The sequence below is a fragment of the Lucilia sericata genome, unplaced genomic scaffold (assembly GCF_015586225.1).
Source record: "Lucilia sericata isolate MDLA Ls3-8-SP2 unplaced genomic scaffold, ASM1558622v1 Contig002339F_arrow, whole genome shotgun sequence".
NCBI lineage: Eukaryota > Metazoa > Arthropoda > Insecta > Diptera > Calliphoridae > Lucilia > Lucilia sericata.
The window spans coordinates 15,726-40,083 of NW_023996151.1; the positions used below are offsets into that span (position 1 = coordinate 15,726).

At 32.2% G+C, this 24,358-nt stretch overlaps 1 protein-coding gene across 1 annotated transcript; it reads right to left on the reverse strand.

Annotated features, from left to right (window-relative positions):
* Positions 1 to 8,338: 8,338 nt before the first annotated feature.
* Positions 8,339 to 13,122, reverse strand: LOC119613828 (D-beta-hydroxybutyrate dehydrogenase, mitochondrial). Its single transcript, XM_037969884.1, is given in 7 exon segments — positions 8,339 to 8,587; positions 8,589 to 8,672; positions 8,759 to 8,860; positions 11,296 to 11,477; positions 12,484 to 12,558; positions 12,648 to 12,816; positions 12,881 to 13,122. Coding segments are annotated over 7 exon segments (717 nt in total). The 5' UTR covers positions 12,902 to 13,122; the 3' UTR covers positions 8,339 to 8,503.
* Between the last annotated feature and the right edge of the window lie 11,236 nt (positions 13,123 to 24,358).

The following is a 24,358-nucleotide window of genomic DNA, read 5'->3' on the forward strand; positions in this document are numbered from 1 at the left end:
TTAGTCTAAGGGGTACCTAATGGAACTATATAGGTTGAATATCTGAAATAATCGTGGGACTCCCACAGAATGAATTTTGATTTTGTTTGAAAAATAGTATATTTTTTGAAAATTTCTGGAGAGGATTAGTGGAACTGAGTGAAAGTTACATATATCCCACTATGTAGAAATATTAGTATAAAGGGTACCTAATGGAACTATATAGGTTCAATATCTGAAATAATCGTGGGACTCCCACAGTATGAATTTTGATTTTGTTTGAAAAATAGTACATTTTTTGAAAATTTCTGGAGAGGATTAGTGGAACTGAGTGGAAGTTACATATATCCCACTATATGCAAATATTAGTATAAAGGGTACCTAATGGAACTATATAGGTTGAATATGTGAAATAATCGTGGGACTCCCACAGAATGAATTTTGATTTTGTTTGAAAAATAGTACATTTTTTGAAAATTTCTGGAGAGGATTAGTGGAACTGAGTGGAAGTTACATATATCCCACTATATGGAAATATTAGTATAAAGGGTACCTAATGGAACTATATAGGTTCAATATCTGAAATAATCGTGGGACTCCCACAGTATGAATTTTAATTTAGTTTGAGAAAGTACATTTTTTGGAAATTTCTGGAGAGGATTAGTGGAACTGAGTGGAAGTTACATATATCCCACTATATGGAAAATTTAGTCTAAGGGGTACCTAATGGAACTATATAGGTTGAATATCTGAAATAATCGTGGGACTCCCACAGTATGAATTTTGATTTTGTTTGAAAAATAGTACATTTTTTGAAAATTTCTGGAGAGGATTAGTAGAACTGAGTGAAAGTTACATATATCCCACTATATGGAAATATTAGTATAAAGGGTACCTAATGGAACTATATAGGTTCAATATCTGAAATAATCGTGGCACTCCCACAGTATGAATTTTGATTTTGTTTGAAAAATAGTACATTTTTTGAAAATTTCTGGAGAGGATTAGTAGAACTGAGTGAAAGTTACATATATCCCACTATATGGAAATATTAGTATAAAGGGTACCTAATGGAACTATATAGGTTCAATATCTGAAATAATCGTGGGACTCCTACAGTATGAATTTTAATTTTGTTTGAAAAATAGTACATTTTTTGAAAATTTCTGGAGAGGATTAGTGGAACTGAGTGGAAGTTACATATATCCCACTATATGGAAATTTTAGTACAAGAGGAACTTGGTGGAACTATATAGGTTGAATATCTGGAATAATCGTGGGACTCCTACAGAATGAATTTTGATTTTGTTAGAAAAATAGTACATTTTTTGAACATTTCTGGAGAGGATTAGTGGAACTGAGTGGAAGTTACATATATCCCACTATATGGAAAATTTAGTCTAAGGGGTACCTAATGGAACTATATAGGTTGAATATCTGAAATAATCGTGGGACTCCCACAGAATGAATTTTGATTTTGTTTGAAAAATAGTATATTTTTTGAAAATTTCTGGAGAGGATTAGTGGAACTGAGTGGAAGTTACATATATCCCACTATATAGAAATTTTAGTATAAAGGGTACCTAATGGAACTATATAGGTTGAATATCTGAAATAATCGTGGGACTCCCACAGAATGAATTTTGATTTTGTTAGAAAAATAGTACATTTTTTGAAAATTTCTGGAGAGGATTAGTGGAACTGAGTGGAAGTTACATATATCCCACTATATGGAAAATTTAGTCTAAGGGGTACCTAATGGAACTATATAGGTTGAATATCTGAAATAATCGTGGAACTCCCACAGAATGAATTTTGATTTTATTTGAAAAATAATAAATTTTTTGAAATCTTCTGGAGAGGATTAGTGGAACTGAGTGGAAGTTACACATATCCCACTATATGGAAATTTTAGTATAAAGGGTACTTAATGGAACTATATAGGTTGAATATCTGGTATAATCGTGGGACTCCCACAGAATAAATTCTGATTTTATTTGAACATTTCTGGAGAGGATTAGTGGATATGCCACTATATGGAAATTTTAGTCTAAGGGGTACCTAATTTCATACATGTAACTTCCACTAAGTTCCACTAATCCTCTCCAGAAATTTTCAAAAAATGTACTATTTTTCAAACAAAATCAAAATTTATACTGTGGGAGTCCCACGATTATATCAGATATTCAACCTATGTAGTTCCATTAGCTACCCCTTAGACTAAAATTTCCATACAGTGGGATATATGTAACTTCCACTCAGTTCCACTAATCCTCTCCAGAAATTTTCAAAAAATATACTATTTTTCAAACAAAATCAAAATTCAAACAAAATCAAAATTCCACTCAGTTCCACTAATCCTCTCCAGAAATTTTCAAAAAAATGTACTATTTTTCAAACAAAATCAAAATTCATTCTGTGGAAGTCCCACGATTATTTCAGATATTCAACCTATATAGTTCCATTAGGTACCCCTTAGACTAAATTTTTCATATAGTGGGATATATGTAACTTCCACTCAGTTCCACTAATCCTCTCCAGAAATTTTCAAAAAATGTACTATTTTTCAAACAAAATCAAAATTCATACTGTGGGAGTCCCACGATTATTTCAGATATTCAACCTATATAGTTCCATTAGGTACCCTTTATACTAATATTTCCATATAGTGGGATATATGTAACTTCTACTCAGTTCCACTAATCCTCTCCAGAAATTTTCAAAAAATATACTATTTTTCAAACAAAATCAAAATTCATTCTGTGGGATTCCCACGATTATTTCAGATATTCAACCTATATAGTTCCATTAGGTACCCCTTAGACTAAATTTTTCATATAGTGGGATATATGTAACTTCCACTCAGTTCCACTAATCCTCTCCAGAAATTTTAAAAAAATGTACTATTTTTCAAACAAAATCAAAATTCATTCTGTGGGAGTCCTACGATTATTTCAGATATTCAACCTATATAGTTCCATTAGGTACCCCTTAGACTACCATTTCCATATAGTGGGACATGTGTAACTTTCACTCAGTTCCAGTAATCCTGTCCAGAATACTGGTAAACAAAGTTGAATGTTTAAGTAGGTTTACTATAAATACAGATATATTACATACACAGTTCATTAAGTAGCCTTTGGACCACCATTTCCATATAGTTGGATGTGTGGAACCTTCATCCTGCTTCCAAAATGGTCAGTTTTCCTTCTCCTAATTCAATTACAATATTCTGTTAAGTGATTAACAGCACTCTTGTTAGCTGCAAAATGAGCACTGTTTAACAAATCTGGTTTGTGTCTTTCTAGTTAAATTCGAATTTAACTTCACACACACGTCTATAGTCTAGTCTATAGTCTAGTCTATAGTCTAGTCTATAGTCTAGTCTATAGTCTAGTCTATAGTCTAGTCTATAGTCTAGTCGATAGTCTAGTCTATAGTCTAGTCTATAGTCTAGTCTATAGTCTAGTCTATAGTCTAGTCTATAGTCTAGTCTATAGTCTAGTCTATAGTCTAGTCTATAGTCTAGTCTATAGTCTAGTCTATAGTCTAGTCTATAGTCTAGTCTATAGTCTAGTCTATAGTCTAGTCTATAGTCTAGTCTATAGTCTAGTCTATAGTCTAGTCTATAGTCTAGTCTATAGTCTAGTCTATAGTCTAGTCTATAGTCTAGTCTAGTCTAGTCTATAGTCTAGTCTATAGTCTAGTCTATAGTCTAGTCTATAGTCTAGTCTATAGTCTAGTCTATAGTCTAGTCTATAGTCTAGTCATAGTCTAGTCTATAGTCTAGTCTATAGTCTAGTCTATAGTCTAGTCTATAGTATAGTCTATAGTCTAGTCTATAGTCTAGTCTATAGTCTAGTCTATAGTCTAGTCTATTATAGTCTATAGTTTAGTCTATCTTAGTCTATAGTCTAGTCTATAGTCTAGTCTATAGTCTAGTCTATAGTCTAGTCTATAGTCTAGTCTATAGTCTAGTCTATCGGTCTAGTCTATAGTATAGTCTATAGTCTAGTCTATAGTCTAGTCTATAGTCTCAGTCTATAGTCTAGTCTAGTCTCTAGTCTATGTTCTCGTCTATAGTCTAGTCTCTAGTCTAGTCTATAGTCTATCGTCTATAGTATAGTCTGTCTTAGTCTAGTCTATCGTCTAGTCTCTAGTCTAGTCCTATAGTCTAGTTCATAGTCTTGTCTATAGTCTAGTCTATAGTCTTAGTCTATAGTCTATTCTCATCGTCTAGTCTATAGTCTAGTTCTATAGGTTCTAGTCTATAGTCTAGTCCTATATTCTAGTCTATAGTCTAGTCTATAGTCTAGTCTAGTAGTCTAGTCTATAGTTCTAGTCTATCGTACTAGTCTATAGTTCTCGTATATAGTCTAGTCTATAGTCTAGGTGCTATAGTTCTAGTCTAGTAGTCTAGTTCTATAGTCTCGTTTATAGTCTAGCTTATAGGTCTTAGTCTATAGTCTAGTCTATAGTCTAGTTTATAGTCTCGTCTTAGTAGTCTTAGTCTTTTAGACTAGTCTATAGTCTAGTATATAGTCTAGTCTATAGTCTAGTCTATAGTCTAGTCTATAGTCTAGTCTATAGTCTAGACTATAGTCTAGTCTATATAGACGAATTTAATTAAAATCGAATCTTTAAAAAATGTCTTTAATATTTTCAAAAAAGTTAATCGAGTTTCAATAAAAGTTAAAATAAAAATCAAATATTTCTTTAATTACAGCCAGAATCTAGGCTATAAATAGCCGAGTCTATTTAGGCCATAAACTCTGCTACTGTTGTAAAAAATATAAATTTCATTTAAATCAATTTGAAGCTTGCAGATAAATTTTCATATTTTATTATCGTTGTTATGGTGTTTGTGGCAAAGGAAATTAGATTTTATTTTTATTGTACTTTTTTTTTTTGTTTAACATACATACGTATAAGAAAACTATATAATGATAAAACTATATAAAGTTTGCATAAAGGTGTTAGTTGGTGTATTTTATTTTAGGAAAGTGTTTAGGTATTGCTTGTGTATTGTAAATAAATTGGATAAAAACTTAGTTACCTTTTTGGCAACAGCAAAAACCATAAACTTGTGTGTTATTAGAAAAAGTTTATGGCAGAAGCAACTGATATAAAGGAAACCACATTTTTAGGAAGTTGCTGTATGGGTTTTTATTATTTTCAAAATTAGAATAAATGAAGGACTACAAAAGGATGAAAATAACGCTATATTAGAATAGATTCAGCAATGAACTAGAATTAAACAACTAGAACAGAACTAGAACAGAACTAGAACATAACTAGAACAGAACTAGAACAGAACTAGAACAGAACTAGAACAGAACTAGAACAGAACTAGAACAGAACTAGAACAGAACTAGAACAGAACTAGAACAACTAGAACAGAACTAGAACAGAACTAGAACAGAACTAGAACAGAACTAGAACAGAACTAGAACAGAACTAGAACAGAACTAGAACAGAACTAGAACAGAACTAGAACAGAACTAGAACAGAACTAGAACAGAACTAGAACAGAACAGAACAGAACTAGAACAGAACTAGAACAGAACTAGAACACACTAGAACATACTAGAACAGTACTAGAACAGTACTAGAACTAGAACAGAACTAGAACAGAACTAGAACACAACTAGAACAGAACTAGAACAGTACTAGAACAGATACTAGAACAGTATTAGAACTAGAACAGAACTAGAACAGAACTAGAACAGAACTAGAACAGAACTAGAACAGAACTAGAACAGAACTAGAACAGAACTAGAACCTAGAACTAGAACAGAACTAGAACAGAACTAGAACAGAACTAGAACAGAACTAGAACAGAACTAGAACAGAACTAGAACAGAACTAGAACAGAACTAGAACAGAACTAGAACAGAACTAGAACAGAACTAGAACAGTACTAGACAGTGACTAGAACAGAACTAGACGACTAGAACAGACTAGAACAGCACTAGAACAGAACTAGAACAAACTAGAACAGACTAGAACAGAACTAGAACAGAACTAGAACAGAACTAGAAACTAGAACAGAACTAGAACAGAACTAGAACAGAACTAGAACAGAACTAGAACAGAACTAGAACAGAACTAGAACAGAACTAGAACAGAACTAGAACAGAACTAGAACAGAACTAGAACAGAACTAGAACAGAACTAGAACAGAACTAGAACAGAACTAGAACAGAACTAGAACAGTACTAGAACAGTGCTAGAACTAGAACAGAACTAGAAGAGAACTAGAACAGAACTAGAACAGAACTAGAACAGAACTAGAACAGAACTAGAACAGAACTAGAACAGAACTAGAACAGTACTAGAACAGTACTAGAACAGTACTAGAACTAGAACAGAACTAGAACAGAACTAGAACAGAACTAGAACAGAACTAGAACAGAACTAGAACAGAACTAGAACAGAACTAGAACAGAACTAGAACAGAACTAGAACAGAACTAGAACAGAACTAGAACAAACTAGAACAGAACTAGAACAGAACTAGAACAGAACTAGAACAGAACTAGAACTAGAAACTAGAACAGAACTAGAACAGTACTAGAACAGTGCTAGAACTAGAACAGAACTAGAAGAGAACTAGAACAGAACTAGAACAGAACTAGAACAGAAACTAGAACAGACTAGAACAGAACTAGAACAGAACTAGAACAGAACTAGAACAGAACTAGAACAGAACTAGAACAGAACTAGAACAGAACTAGACAGAACTAGATACAGAACTAGAACAGAACTAGAACAGAACTAGAACAGGAACTAGAACAGAACTAGAACAGAACTAGAACAGAACTAGACAGAACTAGAACAGAACTAGAACAGAACTAGAACAGAACTAGAACAGAACTAGAACAGAACTAGAACAGAACTAGAACAGAACTAGAACAGAACTAGAACAGAACTAGAACAGAAACTAGAACAGAACTAGAACAGAACTAGAACAGAACTAGAACAGAACTAGAACAGAACTAGAACAGAACTAGAACAGAACTAGAACAGAACTAGAACAGAACTAGAACAGAACTAGAACAGAACTAGAACAGAACTAGAACAGAACTAGAACAGAACTAGAACAGAACTAGAACAGAACTAGAACAGAACTAGAACAGAACTAGAACAGAACTAGAACAGAACTAGACCAGAACTAGAACAGAACTAGAACAGAACTAGAACAGAACTAGAACAGAACTAGAACAGAACTAGAACAGAACTAGAACAGAACTAGAACAGAACTAGAACAGAACTAGAACAGAACTAGAACAGAACTAGAACAGAACTAGAACAGAACTAGAACAGAACTAGAACAGAACTAGAACAGAACTAGAACAGAACTAGAACAGAACTAGAACAGAACTAGAACAACAGCTTGAATTGAACTTTTTTATGGTTTCTTGAGCTGGCCTCCTTTATATTACCCACACAGTATATTTGGCACATAAATTTCACAAACACTGTTATATGTATATTTGTTCCAAATCAACAAAAAAAACCCCAAAAACTTTTGATAGAAAAATTTGTTTGAAAAATAAAAATAAGAAACTTGTTGAATATTTTATACAATTTTATTTGTGAAAAAGTAAAATATTTTTCTTGCACTTTAAAATCAATTTTAATAAAGGTGAATTCTGTTAGACAAGAAACCGCACAAGGTAACCGAATAAAATATACTTAAAATATATATATACAAGATATTTGCCTGAAAATATGCAAACGAACGAAGTCGCACTAAAAACCAAGAATGACAAAGCATACTAAACGGCTTTAGTTGGGTTTATATTATAAAACGAGACATTTTTTGAAAGATAATACTATGCAGCACTTGTCTGATGCATTAATAATACTATAATCATTTTAAGTGCAAAACAACAGTCACATTTTGGAAACTACTTCCTCAGCTACAGCCACCTTCGTTATGCATTTTTGTTGAATATGTTTTAAGAAGAGCAGCTGTAGCAAGTGGCCAATAAACAGCCAGCACTTAAGTCTTTAAATATTTATGAATTTTTACAATTATTTCATAAGTTTTTGTTGTTTTATTATTGGTTGTGAAATATTTGATGGTATTTGCAAGATTAGGGAACAATTTCGAAATACTATAGCATACGTTTCGGGGGTAAATGCATATGTAGTTAAATCCACTTAACAATTTCAAAAAAATTACACAGTTTCCGAGTTTTTATTTAAAATTATTGTTAAGAATAAGTTTTATTTAATTTATTTTAAAAATTAGAAAGAAAAATATAACAAAAAGTTTTAAAAATTAAGTAAAAACAAAACTTAATAAATTAAAAAAAGTAAATAAAATCGTTAAAAAAACAAAAAAATATTTTACTGGCATAAATGCTAATTAAAAATGCTATTATTTTTTTTTTTACTCTCGTATACAAAACATAAAAATTTTCCAAACAAAATGTTGCTTTCTAATTTCTACATTTACATTGTTCTCTTGGTTGACTTTTCAAATTCAAAGCGTTAGACGGCAGCCTCGTCCCAATCTATTTCCTGGGCACACCAAATAACATTTCGTACAAAGATGGAGCCAAATGATCTGCCATAAAGATTTGTATCTTTTCCTTGGGGGGTAACTGGTGTGTAACGGGCCATGGGGAAGGTGCGGGTGACAGCATCAATTAAGACACGCAAAGTGGGTTGAATATCGGCAGCCTGTTGAAATAAATAAAATAAAATGTTATGGCATTAAATAAATCCTTAATATGTTTGTTATTATATTCGCTTTAGCAGATACTTACTTCTCTGGAATATTTTTCGACAGCTGTCATGGCAGCTTCATAATAATCCTCACCATAAGTTTTCTTTTGTTCGTAGGTTAATTGCGACCACATTTCTTTAGCCTGCAAATGGAATAAAAAAGACAAATAAGAAATTAAATAAAGTTAATATAACAAAGGTATTAAACACAATAATAATGTAAACAGAAATAGAGTAAATACTTTTTCGCCTTGAGTTATGCTAAAGTTTTATTTATATTAAGAAACCCCGTAATGTAAGCAGTAAACAATGTTTTAAGTATAAGTTTAATCCCTTTGTTTTTATTGTATTTTAAGAAAACTGGTTCATAAAAGAAAATATAAAGAAAGCGAACTAAAAGTAATGTAGAACAGAACTGGAATAGAACCTCAACAGAACTAGAACAGAACTGCAATAAAACTAGAATAGAACAAGAACAGAACTAGAACAGAACTGCAATATAACTAGAACAGAACTAAAACAGAACTAGAACAGAACTAGAACAGAACTGAACAGAACTGGAACTAGAACAGAACTAGAACAGAACTAGAACAGAACTAGAACAGAACTAGAACAGAACTAGAACAGAACTAGAACAGAACTAGAACAGAACTAGAACAGAACTAGAACAGAACTAGAACAGAACTAGAACAGAACTAGAACAGAACTAGAACAGAACTAGAATAGAACTAGAACAGAACTAGAACAGAACTAGAACTGAACTAGAGCAGAACTAGAACAGAACTAGAATAGAACTAGAACAGAACTAGAACAGAACTAAAACAGAACTAGAACAGAACTAAAACAGAACTAGAACTGAACTAGAACAGAACTAGAACAGAACTAGAACAGAACTAGAACAGAACTGAACTAGAAGTGAAACCTGAACTAGAACAGAACTAGAACAGAACTAAAACAGAACTAGAACAGAACTAGAACAGAACTAGAACAGAACTAGAACAGAACTAGAACAGAACTAGAACAGAACTAGAACAGAACTAGAACAGAACTAGAACAGAACTAGAACAGACTAGAACAGAACTAGAACAGAACTAGAACAGAACTAGAACAGAACTAGAACAGACTAGAACAGAACTAGAACAGAACTAGAACAGAACTAGAACAGAACTAGAACAGAACTAGAACAGAACTAGAACAGAACTAGAACAGAACTAGAACAGAACTAGAACAGAACTAGAACTGAACTAGAAACTGAACTAGAACTGAACTAGAACTGAACTAGAACTGAACTAGAACTGAACTAGAACTGAACTAACTAGAACTGAACTAGAACTGAACTAGAACTGAACTAGAACTGAACTAGAACTGAACAACTAGAACTGAACTAGAACTAGAACTGAACTAGAACTGAACTAGAACTGAACTAGAACTGAACTAGAACTGAACTAGAACTGAACTAGAACTGAACTGAACTGACTGAACTAGAACTGAACTAGAACTGAACTAGAACTGAACTAGAACTGAACTAGAACTGAACTAGAACTGAACTAGAACTGAACTAGAACTGAACTAGAACTGAACTACAACTGAACTTGAACTGAGCTAGAACTGAACTAGAACTGAACTTACTTAAATGCAAACAAGATTTGTTCAGACATTGCTTCCTACACAAATTTCCATTTTACACATGATTAGTACTGTTTCAAAATTGCGGGATTTTCAAAACTTGACGAACTTGCGTGTAGTTCCTTAATTAACCACAAATCAATCTAAACAACTATATACATATGTATATTAGCCTAAGGTTATGCTAATAAAAACATCATTAACTAAATGTTTTATAAATATTTGTAAATAAATCTTAATTAGGTCTGCTACTATAAGCATAACATATTTGCTTTATAATTACCATTTACTAACAGTTGTGTTAAGAATTTTTAATTGTCTTCAAACCCCTTAAAGTATGCTACTGTTAGGCTTTCAATATTTAATATTCATTTGTTCAAGCCATTTTTAAATGTAACATATGAGCTAAAAGGTTGTTTAATTCTTCCATAAAAAGTTCATAATAAACTAAAACTATAAAAAAAAAGAAATAAAGACAAAAAAGTTTCCTTATTTGTTCTGCCAGACATTATAATGAGAATTTAACACCATGGCTAGAATATAGAACATGAGTATGCTGTAGACCACAATCTCTTTAGTTTATACCGCCTTAAAGCCAGAACATGCATGTCTACTAAATCCCACGTTACCATGGAATGTATTTGTGCTGCTGTGTTGGCATTTATGCCCAAGTTTTCTAACATTGTTTATCATTTGGTTTTCTACAAAGTTAATTATGAAGATGACCTTGTAATGTAAACTCTTTTAAAAACACACATATTTTTCTATTCTCTTTTCCATCCATTAGCCATTGTTATACCTGGAATTTTTTTCTAAATACTTTATCTATCAAGTTTGTAATTAAATACCTAGCAACTAGCTGCAGCCATATGCTGGTGGTTTCTTTAGTCTTTAAAAGTTACTAATTTTAATAAAAATAACTTCCATATTTTATTTGTTCTTTGTTATTTACCTGTTCACGTAGATCGGTTTCATTAAGCCAACCATTACCAGGAGCAAATTCACTAGAAGACACAACAGAGACATCAACACCACGTGGACGCATTTCTTGGCGCAAACAACCAGCAAATGATTCAATAGCAGCTTGGGTGGCACATTGAATACCACGTACAGGTGCAGGGATTTTGTTGAGACCTTTAAAAGAATTTCAAAGTAGAAAAAAAACAACAAATTAGAAACAGCAAAAAGAGAAATAAATAAAAATAATAATTGAAATATTAAAATTCATTGCCTAGTTATAGGGGCTACAATAAAATGTTGTTATATTCTAGTTTAGCTCTCTTCCAAATACATTTCTAGTTTCTACTTCTGCTCTGTTCCAGTTCTGCTCTAGTTCTAGTTCTGTTCTAGTTCTGTTCTAGTTCTGTTCTAGTTCTGTTCTAGTTCTGTTCTAGTTCTGTTCTAGTTCTGTTCTAGTTCTGTTCTAGTTCTGTTCTAGTTCTGTTCTAGTTCTGTTCTAGTTCTGTTCTAGTTCTGTTCTAGTTCTGTTCTAGTTCTGTTCTAGTTCTGTTCTAGTTCTGTTCTAGTTCTGTTCTAGTTCTGTTCTAGTTCTGTTCTAGTTCTGTTCTAGTTCTGTTCTAGTTCTGTTCTAGTTCTGTTTCTAGTTCTGTTCTAGTTCTGTTCTAGTTCTGTTCTAGTTCTGTTCTAGTTCTGTTCTAGTTCTGTTCTAGTTCTGTTCTAGTTCTGTTCTAGTTCTGTTCTAGTTCTGTTCTAGTTCTGTTCTAGTTCTGTTCTAGTTCTTTCTAGTTCTGTTCTAGTTCTGTTCTAGTTCTGTTCTGTTCTAGTTCTGTTCTAGTTCTGTTCTAGTTCTGTTCTAGTTCTGTTCTAGTCTAGTTTCTAGTTCTGTTCTAGTTCTGTTCTAGTTCTGTTCTAGTTCTGTTCTAGTTCTGTTCTAGTTCTGTTCTAGTTCTGTTCTAGTTCTGTTCTAGTTCTGTTCTAGTTCTGTTCTAGTTCTGTTCTAGTTCTGTTCTAGTTCTGTTCTAGTTCTGTTCTAGTTCTGTTCTAGTTCTGTTCTAGTTCTGTTCTAGTTCTGTTCTAGTTCTGGTTCTAGTTCTGTTCTAGTTCTGTTCTAGCTTTTTTCTAGTTTTGTTCTAGTTTTGTTCTTGTTCTAGCAAAAGTGTAGTCTAATTACAAAACTTACCAGAAGTCATGAAAACAACACGACCGTGACCACCACGCAACAATGGCAACATCAATTGAGTCAAACGAGCGGCACCTGTTGGAAAAATTACAAATGATTAGAACTTATTCAAATAAAACTTTACCAAAAAGCTTTAACTATACAAGTTTTTCCTATACACATACCTAGCAAATTCAAATCCAAAGACTTGCGCAATACAGCAAATGGAATCCATTCCAATTCACCCAAAGCCACCCAGTGGGCACAATGAATCAAAGCCCACAAACCTTTAGCGGGGACACCATGAGAATTGTGTGGCAAATGTTCGGAGACAAACAAGGCGGCTTCCAAAAGCTATTAAGGTTCAAAAGTTTAATAAAAATATAAAGCTTTTTTGGTATATTTATATAAAACTTACAGTTTTTTTCTGAGGTAACATCGAGGTAAATGCATTTCATGCGACCGGAAGTTTCTTCTTTTAAAATTTTAGCTTCATCAGAATCTTCGATGGGGGTGTTGAAACCGGCGTAAACAGTAAAGCCCAAATCATCTAATTTTTTAGCCAAATACCAAGCAATGGGAGCTTCACAGCCAGTAATCAAGACACCTTTACCGGAAGCGGAAACCTAAAAAAATATTGAGTTTAATAAATTGGCTATATGAATAAAAAGGGTGTGAAATATAAAAATGAAAGCATATTTCAAGGCTTTATATATGTAGTATACTGTTAGGATTTAATTTTATAAAATATTTTATAATTTAAACTGCTGCCTACAGTTAGGGGAAATTATCTTTTGTTATCCATGAACAAGTTTTAGCAATTAACTTCAGTCTCATGAAATACCCACTACCTTCAATAAATTTTATTTAAACCTACACCTAAAAGTTCATCAAAAACAAAACCTTTAAAAAATCATCATAATTTAATTTATACTGTGGCCTTAGGTAACAAAAATGAATTTGAAGTTCAACTTGAACCAATTTTGATTTTACATTTCATGACCAACCAATTGTAAGAGAAACAAAAACATGCATTAAAACAACATCATCAACAGACATCAAATCATCACCACAATTACAAAGTCTACATGGATACAGATGGTCTGGCTATTTGTTATGATTGCAGTAGGTGGTGTTTCCACTGCTGCTGCAGCTATTGTTATACGCTCAACAATTTTCCACTAAAAAATTTTAATGAATGGGAAAACCAACAGCAGTCATATGTTGGTTAGTGCTACACTGATACTCATTTATCTAGAGACATTTAAATACCATGGCTTGATGATGAAAACCTCGAAACGACTATAGCCAAAAACTAGTCTAGTTTTAAAATGCAATAAAATTGCCTAAAATGTTGCTGAAGTACAAGTACATGGGGGACAATAGTTTCGTTTTTTTTTCTGTGTGTGAACAAATAGAATTAAAATTTTGTGTTGAGTTGTAAAAGGTCCTAAGGGCAGAATTATAAAATTAGTAAATTTTCCAGATATTTAATTCAGACTATAGACTAGACTGTAGTCTGCAGTATAGGCTAAATAAGCATTAGTTCAGTTCTATTATTTCTGTTCTAGTTTTGTTCTAGTTCTGCTCTAGTTGTGTTCTAGTTATGTTCTGTTCTGGTTCTCTTCTAGTTCCGTTCTAGTTGTGTTCTACTTTTGTTATAGTTTCTGTTCTAGATCTGTTCTAGTTCTGTTCTAGTTCTGTTCTAGATCTGTTCTAGTTCTGTTCTAGGTTCTGTTCTAGTTCTGTTCTAGTTCTGTTCTAGTTCTGTTCTAAGTTCTAGTTCTGTTCTAGTTCTGTTCTAGTTCTGTTCTAGTTCTGTTCTAGTTCTGTTCTAGTTCTGTATCTAGTTCTGTTCTAGTTCTGTTCTAGTTCTGTTCTAGTTCTGTTCTAGTTCTGTTTCTAGTTCTGTTCTAGTTCTGTTCTAGTTCTGTTCTAGTTCTGTTCTAGTTCTGTTCTAGTTCTGTTCTAGTTTCGGTTCTGTTCTGTTCTAGTTCTGTTCTAGTTCTGTGCTAGTTCTAGTTCTAGTTCTAGTTCTGTTCTAGTTCTGTTCTAGTTCTGTTCTAGTTCTGTTCTAGTTCTGTTCTAGTTCTGTCTAGTTCTGTTCTAGTTTCTGTTCTAGTTCTGTTCTAGTTCTTTCTAGTTCTAGTTCTGTTCTAGTTCTGTTCTAGATTCTAGTTCTAAAAAAGTTCTGTCTGTCTAGTTCTGTTCTAGTTCTGTTCTAGTTTCTGTTCTGTTCTGTTCTAGTTCTGTTCTAGTTCTGTTCTAGTTCTGTTCTAGTTCTGTTCTAGTTCTGTTCTAGTTCTGTTCTAGTTCTGTTCTAGTTCTGTTCTAGTTCTGTTCTAGTTCTGTTCTAGTTCTGTTCTAGTTCTGTTCTAGTTCTGTTCTAGTTCTGTTCTAGTTCTGTTCTAGTTCTGTTCTAGTTCTGTTCTAGTTCTGTTCTAGTTCTGTTCTAGTTCTGTTCTAGTTCTGTTCTAGTTCAGTTTCTAGTTCTGTTCTAGTTCTGTTCTAGTTCTGTTCTAGTTCTGTTCTAGTTCTGTTTTAGTTCTGTTCTAGTACTGTTCTAGTTCTGTTCTAGTTCTGTTCTAGTTCTGTTCTAGTTCTGTTCTAGTTCTGTTCTAGTTCTGTTCTAGTTCTGTTCTGTTCTAGTTCTGTTCTAGTTCTGTTCTAGTTCTGTTCTAGTTCTGTTCTAGTTCTGTTCTAGTTCTGTTCTAGTTCTGTTCTAGTTCTGTTCTAGTTCTGTTCTAGTTCTGTTCTAGTTCTGTTCTAGTTCTGTTCTAGTTTTGTTCTAGTTCTGTTCTAGTTCTAGTTCTGTTCTAGTTCTGTTCTAGTTCTGTTCTAGTTCTGTTCTAGTTCGTTCTAGTTCTGTTCTAGTTCTGTTCTAGTTCTGTTCTAGTTCTGTTCTAGTTCTGTTCTAGTTCTGTTCTAGTCTGTTCTAGTTCTGTTCTAGTTCTGTTCTAGTTCTGTTCTAGTTCTGTTCTAGTTCTGTTCTAGTTCTGTTCTAGTTCTGTTCTAGTTCTGTTCTAGTTCTGTTCTAGTTCTGTTTTCTAGTTCTGTTCTAGTTCTGTTCTAGTTCTGTTCTAGTTCTGTTCTAGTTCTGTTCTAGTTCTGTTCTAGTTCTGTTCTAGTTCTGTTCTAGTTCTGTTCTAGTTCTGTTCTAGTTCTGTTCTAGTTCAGTCCTAGTTATGTCTGGTTTAAAAACAATTATTAAGAAATTATTATTATCTGTTTTTTACTGCATACTTTTAAGCACTCAAAACAATGTTTTTTGTTTACATATAAACTTTTATTAACAAAATTTTATTGAAATATAAAGCAACTCTTGTAAAATTTAGAAATACAAATTGCATAAATTTAGACAACTTGTTATATTTACCAGAAAAGATAATATAGCAGTTGTTAACTCAATAAAAATAAACAATATTTAGAGTATACTTTTGCGAACTAACAAAAAAAAAAAAAAAAACAAAGGCTTAGTCGGGTGGATGCATGTAGAAAAAGTTTGAATAATTCCTAGAAAATATATTTTACGAGAATTTTGAAAATTATACTTTAAGAGTATCTATAGTTCAGCACGAAAATTCAGAGAATATAAAGAGAATAATATTTAATGCATTATGTGTAGCATACTTCTTAGTTTAGTTAAATAGATTGCATATTTTAGGGTGAATTGAAATCACTTAAACTGGTAATATGTCTTTAATTTTTTGTTAATTTTTCTAGGTCTTTTTTCTTTTTAAACACGATAAATTGCTTTATTTGTAGCTGTAGTTTGTAAAACTATGGCAGGTGTACATTTGTTAAGTTTCGCAAATATTGCATATCATCAAAATCATCATCATCATTTCCATTTAACCACTGTTCAGCATTCAGCTGTTTTTTTTTTCACGAATCATGACCAAAAATTATGGCATGAGATTGGTGATTTTTTTCCGCTTGAAAATTAAAAATCCATATTGAATGAAACATGTCGGGAAGATGTAAATTGTTAATATACATACTCGTGAGCAAGTGAGTTGGTAGATAAGAATAGCAGTAGAAATTTGGTTTAAAAATTTAAGTTTGTAACAGCCTTAAAGTATGCTTGATAAATTATTAATTAAACATTCTTAAAGTATGCTTTAACATATATAAATCAATTAATCATACTTCAAGTTGTTAACACTTTTAACCCTTAAAACTTAAAAGTTTATGTGAATTATTTAAAAAACTTAAAATTTGCCCAAATCTATCATGTTTAAGGTTGATTTAACACACACTTTTCCAAAAAAAAATGTGAGCCCCGTAAAGTATACTCTTTTAAAAGTATAATTTAAACAAAAGAATTGGTTTAGTAAACCTCAGGCTTGTTGTTTCCCATTAAATATGCACAAAATCATATAAGAGGCAAAATTTCTAACTGCCTTAACCATAAAGTTAAATATTAAGCCTTAAAGTAGGCAATGGTTTGTGTTATGCAGTACAACACCTCTATAACTACAATAGCCAATTATTGACAATACCTGTTTTATACAAGATACCATTATAGTTATATAAATTTTCATAATAATAAATATTTTAGCAACACGCGCTCAAAGGCTTAATCCATCATTGCCAGGAAACTCATACACACACACAAACAGGAAGGATATTATGTCTGTTTTAGAGGTGTAGTAGTGGAATAAACACTCAACAAGTTTATGATAAAGGTATTTGGAAAATATACTAATAGTTTATACTAAAATACTCAAATAACTAAATTATTGTTTAGTTGAGTGAATTTCCTGAAACACCTAAAACTATGCTATAAAACAAAGCAAATTTTCGCTCTCTTTATATACATTTAGGAAATTTGTTTTGCCCCACCCGTGTTTTTGAAATTTTCAAGTGCTAAATTCTTTTCAGCGCTTAAAGTATGCTACAAATAATACGCAAATAAATATTAGAAAAAAACAATTGTAACTTTTAGACAGTGTCAGGTGATGTTTGCTTAAAGCACCCTAGAGTTATATTTTTTATAATTTAAACGTTTTACAAACTAAAAATAGTTTATTATAAACTCTACAAAATCGTGGCAAATATTCCTTCCAAACATACATTTTGAAAAAGGGATTTCCTGTTAAGTACGCCAAAAAATGTAGGCTTTATAGACATGTAATTGTGTTATATTTATGCCACAAAAATATGATTCTACACTTCTGGCTTTAAATTAAAAAGATTTATGTAGAAGAAAAAGGGAAATGATTTTGTTCAAACGCTAAATAAAAAATTCAAATTACAGCGAAATGCCTTAAAATAGGCTAATAAATTCTTATAAAAAGGCCTAAAAAATATATTCTTAGAAATAAAATTATAAATAATTGAAGAAAAATTTTAATAACAGAACCAGAAAAGAACTAGAACAGAACTAGAAAAGAACTAGAACAGACTAGAACATACTAGAACAGAACTAGAACATAACTAGAACAGAACTAGAACAGAACTAAACAGAACTAGAACAGAACTAGAACAGAACTAGAACAGAACTAGAACAGAACTAGAACAGAACTAGAACAGAACTAGAACAGAACTAGAAACAAAACTAGAACAGAACTAGAACTAGAACAGAACTAGAACGGAATTAGAACATAACTAGAACAGAATAGATCCAGAACTAGAACAGAAACTAGAACAGAACTAGAACAGAACTAGAACAGAACTAGAACTGAACTAGAACAGAACTAGAACAGACTAGAACAGAACTAGAACAGAACTAGAACAGAACTAGAACAGAACTAGAACAGAACTAGAACAGAACTAGAACAGAACTAGAACAGAACTAGAACAGAACTAGAACAGAACTAGAACAGAACTAGAACAGAACTAGAACAGAACTAGAAACAGAACTAGAACAGAAACTAGAACAGAACTAGAACAGAACTAGAACAGAACTAGAAACAGAACTAGAACAGAACTAGAACAGAACTACAACAGAACTAGAACAGAACTAGAACAGAACTACAACAGAACTATAACAGAACTAGAACAGAACTACAACAGAACTACAACAGAACTACAACAGAACTAGAACAGAACTAGAACAGAACTAGAAACAGAACTATAACAGAACTAGAACAGAACTAGAACAGAAATAGAACAGAACTAGAACAGAACTAGAACAGAACTAGAACAGAACTAGAACAGAACTAGAACAGAACTAGAACAGAACATAGAACAGAACTAGAACAGAACTATGAACAGAACTAGAACAGAACTAGAACAGAACTAGAACAGAACTAGAACGAACTAGAACAGAACTAGACAGAACTAGAACAGAACTAGAACAGAACTAGAACAGAACTAGAAACAGAACTAGAACAGAACTAGAACGAACTAGAACAGAACTAGAACAGAACTAGAACAGAACTAGAACAGAACTAGAACAGAACTAGAACAGAACTAGAACAGAACTAGAACAGAACTAGAACAGAACTAGAACAGAACTAGAACAGAACTAGAACAGAACTAGAACAGAACTAGAAACGAACTAGAACAGAACTAGAACAGAACTAGAACAGAACTAGAACAGAACTAGAACAGAACTAGAACAGAACTAGAACAGAACTAGAACAGAACTAGAACAGAACTAGACAGAATAGAAACAGAACTAGAACAGAACTAGAACAGAACTAGAACAGAACTAGAACAGAACTAGAACAGAACTAGAACAGAACTAGAACAGAACTAGAACAGAACTAGAACAGAAACTAGAACAGAACTAGAACAGAACTAGAACAGAACTAAGAACAGAACTAGAACAGAACTAGAACAGAACTAGAACAGAACTAGAACAGAACTAGAACAGAACTAGAACAGAACTAGAACAGAACTAGAACAGAACTAGAACAGAACTAGAACAGAACTAGAACAGAACTAGAACAGAACTAGAACAGAACTAGAACAGAACTAGAACAGAACTAGAACAGAACTAGAACAGAACTAGAACAAACTAGAACAACTAGACAGAACTAGAACAGATAGAACAGAACTAGAATAGAACTAGAACAGAACTAGAACTGAAGAAGATTCACAAACTTTGAAAAACCATTTTAATATAAATGGTTGACAATTAATGCTTAACAAAATGCTCAATAATTTAACCCATAAAAAAATATGCTTCATTAAAACTTCATTTATAATTCTACGAATCCCCAAATGCTCTCCAGATAAAATTATAAAAAATTAGCTAATTCATTTAATAGATTTCCCTTGTTGTTCTACAAGAAAGCATGAATGTTCATGTTTAATTTTATATCTTAATCGTACCAGTATGTTCTGTGGCTTTCTCTGTTCTTTTTTTTTGTGTGTATTTATGGATTACATGTAATTAGGGTCATTAACTTTTAAATACTCCTATAATGCTGCTTTGATGTTGTGCTGTAGTAGAAAGGCGGGGAATTTGTTTATAGCCTTAAGGCTTTTTGCTCATTAGAAGTCTCATGCTAGCAAATGTATACGTATCATCATTATTATCAATGGCCCCAAAAAGGGGTCATTAAACACATATTTTATACCTGTACACACATGTTTAAAATAAACAAAAACTACAAAAAACAGCGTAAACATTAAAACGCCCAAAAGTATACACTATAAATTAAACTTAACAAAAACTCTCATAAAAGTTAAGAAAGAGACCAACAAAGAATTCCTACATTAAATCAATTAAACTACTCATTCTCTTAGTTAAACTTTTAATAACAAAAACAATTCTTAGAAAGAATGGCAATAAAAGCGAAAGCAAGAAAAAACACACGAATGAAAAATGTTCATATTAAAATTTAAGCTTGTCATAAAAAACAAGACAAAAATTAATTAAATTTACGTTTTGTAGGCAAACGAAAAAAAAAGTCGAAAACAAATTGCTAAAGAAGTCAATGACTTTTTGTTAATAAAAATTTTAGGTTCTCGCTTTCTTTTAGTATTCTGTCGTTTGGCAATTTCTAACACTTTTCAAGTCATTAATATCAATTACGTGTAAAAATTTTTAAAAATTTAATTCATAAATTGCATGCTAAAGGGAAATTTTAGAAAACAAACCAAAAATATAAAAAAATTAAAAATTTTAAATATAAACTCTCTTTTAAAACTTTAATCTAATAATTAACAAAACTTTCTATATTTTCAACTAAATTCTTTAAAGTTTTTTTGGTAATTTTTTTTTAACAATTTAAAAACCATTTATTTATTTTAATTATTCTACTATTAAACTAAAAATATATTGCAAATGCTAAAAATAGTAATCAGTGTTTTTCTTTCTATTTTGCAGCTTACGTTTGCTAAAGCATTTCCCCTTCCTGTGCGGTGAGTAAGTTATAGCGTGTTCAAACAACATTTATCATTTGTAGCCAACAGCTCATAAAAATACCTGAAACTAACTTTGCTCATTGTGGCAGCATGTTAAAACAGTTTTGCTACCTTTCTCTGTAAAGCAACTTACACTTACTATTGTAAAGCTCGTACTTACCTACATACATATATACATACATAGTAATTGTTAGATAACATAGTGAATAATACACAAAAATCGGAACTATACTTAAACATCTATACACTAATATGTATGTATGTATGTATGTATATGTGTGTGCAGTTTAGTAGTATTTAAAAAGAAACGCAGCCAAACAACTTGAAATGAGCGTACAATAGGCTAGAGTTATTGTTTCAAAACTATTCTTAGTTTGTTAAATAGATATGAAAGGACGGTGGGCACAAAGTTACAAGAATAGACTCGAGAGTAATATAATCAAGATTAACAGCGTGAACATAACCTGGCTATAGTATGACCTTCAGAATAGTCTATAGTTTAAACAATTGCTATAGTCTTAAACTTTAGACTAGCTCAGTTCAAGTTCTAGGACTGTTCGAATTCTGTTCTAGCTCTGTTCAGTTCTGTAGAGTTCTGTTCCTAGTTCTGTACTAGTTCTGTCCTAGTGTCTGTTCTAGTTCTGTTCTATTCTGTTTCTAGTTCTTTCTAGTTCTTTCTAGTTCGGTCTAGTTCTGTTCTAGTGCTGGTTCTAGTTCTGTTCTAGTTTCTGTTCTATTTTCTGTTCTAGTTACTGTGCTAGTTATGTTCTAGTACTGTTCTAGTCTGTTCTAGTTCTGTTCTAGTTTCTGTTTCTAGTCTGTTCTGTTCTAGTTCGGTTTCTAGTTCGGTTCTAGTTCTGTTCTAGTTCTGTTTCTAGTTTTTCTGTTCTAGTTCTTTTCTAGTTCTGTGCTAGTTATGTTCGATTCTGTTCTATTTCTGTTCTAGTTCTGTTCTAGTCTGTTCTAGTTCTGTTCTAGTTCTGTTCTAGTTCGTTCTAGTTCCTGTCTAGTTCTGTTATAGTTATCTGATTCGAGTGTCTGTTCTAGTTTCTGTTTCTAGTTCTGTTCTAGTTCTGTTCCTAGTTCTGTTCTAGTTCTGTTCTGTTTTCTGTTCTAGTTATGTTCTAGTTCTGTTTCTAGTTCTGTTCTAGTTCCTGTCCAGTTCTGGTCTAGTTCTGTTCAGTTCTGTTTCATTCTGTTCTAGTTTCTGTTCTAGTTCTTTCTAGTTTCTGTCTATTCTGTTTTCTAGTTCTTTCTATTTCTGTTCTAGTTCTGTTCGAGTTCTGTTCTAGTTCTGTTCGAGTTCCTAGTTCTGTTCTAGTTCTGTTCTAGTTCTGTCTAGTTCTGTTCTAGTTCTGTTCTAGTTCTGTTCTAGTTCTGTTCTAGTTCTGTTCTAGTTTCTGTTCTAGTTCTTTTCTAGTCTGTTCTAGTTCTGTTCTAGTTCTGTTCTAGTTCTGTTCTAGTTCTGTTCTAGTTCTGTTCTAGTTCTGTTCTAGTTGTTCTAGTTCTGTTCTAGTTCTGTTCTAGTTCTGTTCTAGTTCTGTTCTAGTTCTGTTCTAGTTCTGTTCTAGTTCTTTCTAGTTCTGTTCTAGTTCTGTTCTAGTTCTGTTCTAGTTCTGTTCTAGTTCTGTTCTAGTTCTGTTCTAGTTCTGTTCTAGTTGTTCTAGTTCTGTTTATTCTAGTTCTGTTCTAGTTCTGTTCTAGTTCTGTTCTAGTTCTGTTCTAGTTCTGTTCTAGTTCTGTTCTAGTTCTGTTCTAGTTCTGTTCTAGTTCTGTTCTAGTTCTGTTCTAGTTCTGTTCTAGTTCTGTTCTAGTTCTGTTCTAGTTCTGTTCTAGTTTGTTCTAGTTCTGTTCTAGTTCTGTTCTAGTGTTCTAGTTCTGTTCTAGTTCTGTTCTAGTCTGTTCTAGTTCTGTTCTAGTTCTGTTCTAGTTCTGTTCTAGTTCTGTTCTAGTTCTGTTCTAGTTCTGTTCTAGTTCTGTTCTAGTCTGTTCTAGTTCTGTTCTAGTTCTGTTCTAGTTCTGTTCTAGTTCTGTTCTAGTTCTGTTCTAGTTCTGTTCTAGTTCTGTTCTAGTTCTGATTCTAGTTCGTCGAGTTCGTGTCTAGTTCTGTTCTAGGTTACTGTTCTAGTTCTGTTCTAGTTCTGTTCTAGTTCTGTTCTAGTTCTGTTCAGTTATGTTCTAGTTCTGTTTCTAGTTCTAGTTCTGTTTCGTTCTAGTTCTGTTCTAGTTCCTGTTCTAGTGTCTGTTCTACGTTCTAGTTCTAGTTCTGTTCTAGTTCTGTTCTAGTTCTGTTCTAGTTCTCTAGTTCTGTTCTAGTTCTGTTCTAGTTCTGTTCTAGTTCTGTTCTAGTTCTGTTCTAGTTTGTTCTAGTTCTGTTCTAGTTCTGTTCTAGTTCTGTTCTAGTTCTGTTCTAGTTCTGTTCTAGTTCTGTTCTAGTTCTGTTCTAGTTCTGTTCTAGTTCTGTTCTAGTTCTGTTCTAGTTCTGTTCTAGTTCTGTTCTAGTTCTGTTCTAGTTCTGTTCTAGTTCTATTCTAGTTCTGTTCTAGTTCTGTTCTAGTTCTGTTCTAGTTCTGTTCTAGTTCTGTTCTAGTTCTGTTCTAGTTCTGTTATAGTTATGTTCTAGTTCTGTTCTAGTTCTGCTTTAGTTCCTTTCAGGTTCTATGCTAGTTGTTTTTGCCCAACATTTCCTTGTTTTTAGCCAACTATCTTCCGTATTCACATTGTGTGCATTTTATTTCAAAAATAGCATTTCAAATTGTTCATAAAGCTTCGTTTTCTATAGTTTTCTCTGCACGACTATTCTTTGCTGTTATTTTCATTTCGTGTAGACAATTGTTGTATTCATTTTTAGTTAGTTTTACTCTGGATTGTATTAGCACGTGTACGGATGTATGTTCACCATTTTGTTTGTATAATACCGTATTGTTTCACTCTTCCGTTCGTAGCTCTGTTCTGTATAGTTTAAGTTTTTTTGTTGTTTGGTTTGTTTTTTTTTAACTATTTTCAATTTATCATGAAATAGTTATTGTTCATTGCCTTGTCTTCAGGTGTCTGAGTATATGGTCTTTTAATAATGCTTTTGTTAGCACAATTAAAGCTTAATAACGGATGTTTTTTATGAATGTATGAGTGTGAAAAATATGGAAAAAAAACTTGTTTGGAATTGCTAAAAATACTATTTTAAAACCCAAATTATTTCAGCAAGCAGCAAATTAATTTGTAGGTATTCGTTGTAAGTTTAACAAAAGATGTTGTCTATTTTTAGGCATAATTAGGGGGATTTTGGCAGTGAACTTAAGATTGTTTTAAGTATAAAGTAGAAAATGGTAAATCTTTAAACGTTAAGTCCCTAATTTGAATTATTTATGCGTAGTTTTAACGCACGTTGAGGATTATATGTCCATTAAAGAAGAAGAAAATAATTATCATGGTTCTTTGAAGCATTATATCATGACAGATGATTAATGTATGATGCTACAAGTAAAATTAATTAGTCTAGTCTGAAAAAAATTCTCAGGTTGACACAAATGGGATCATTGTAATTGTTCGCTAAGATTTAGGCGTCAGGCTTTGT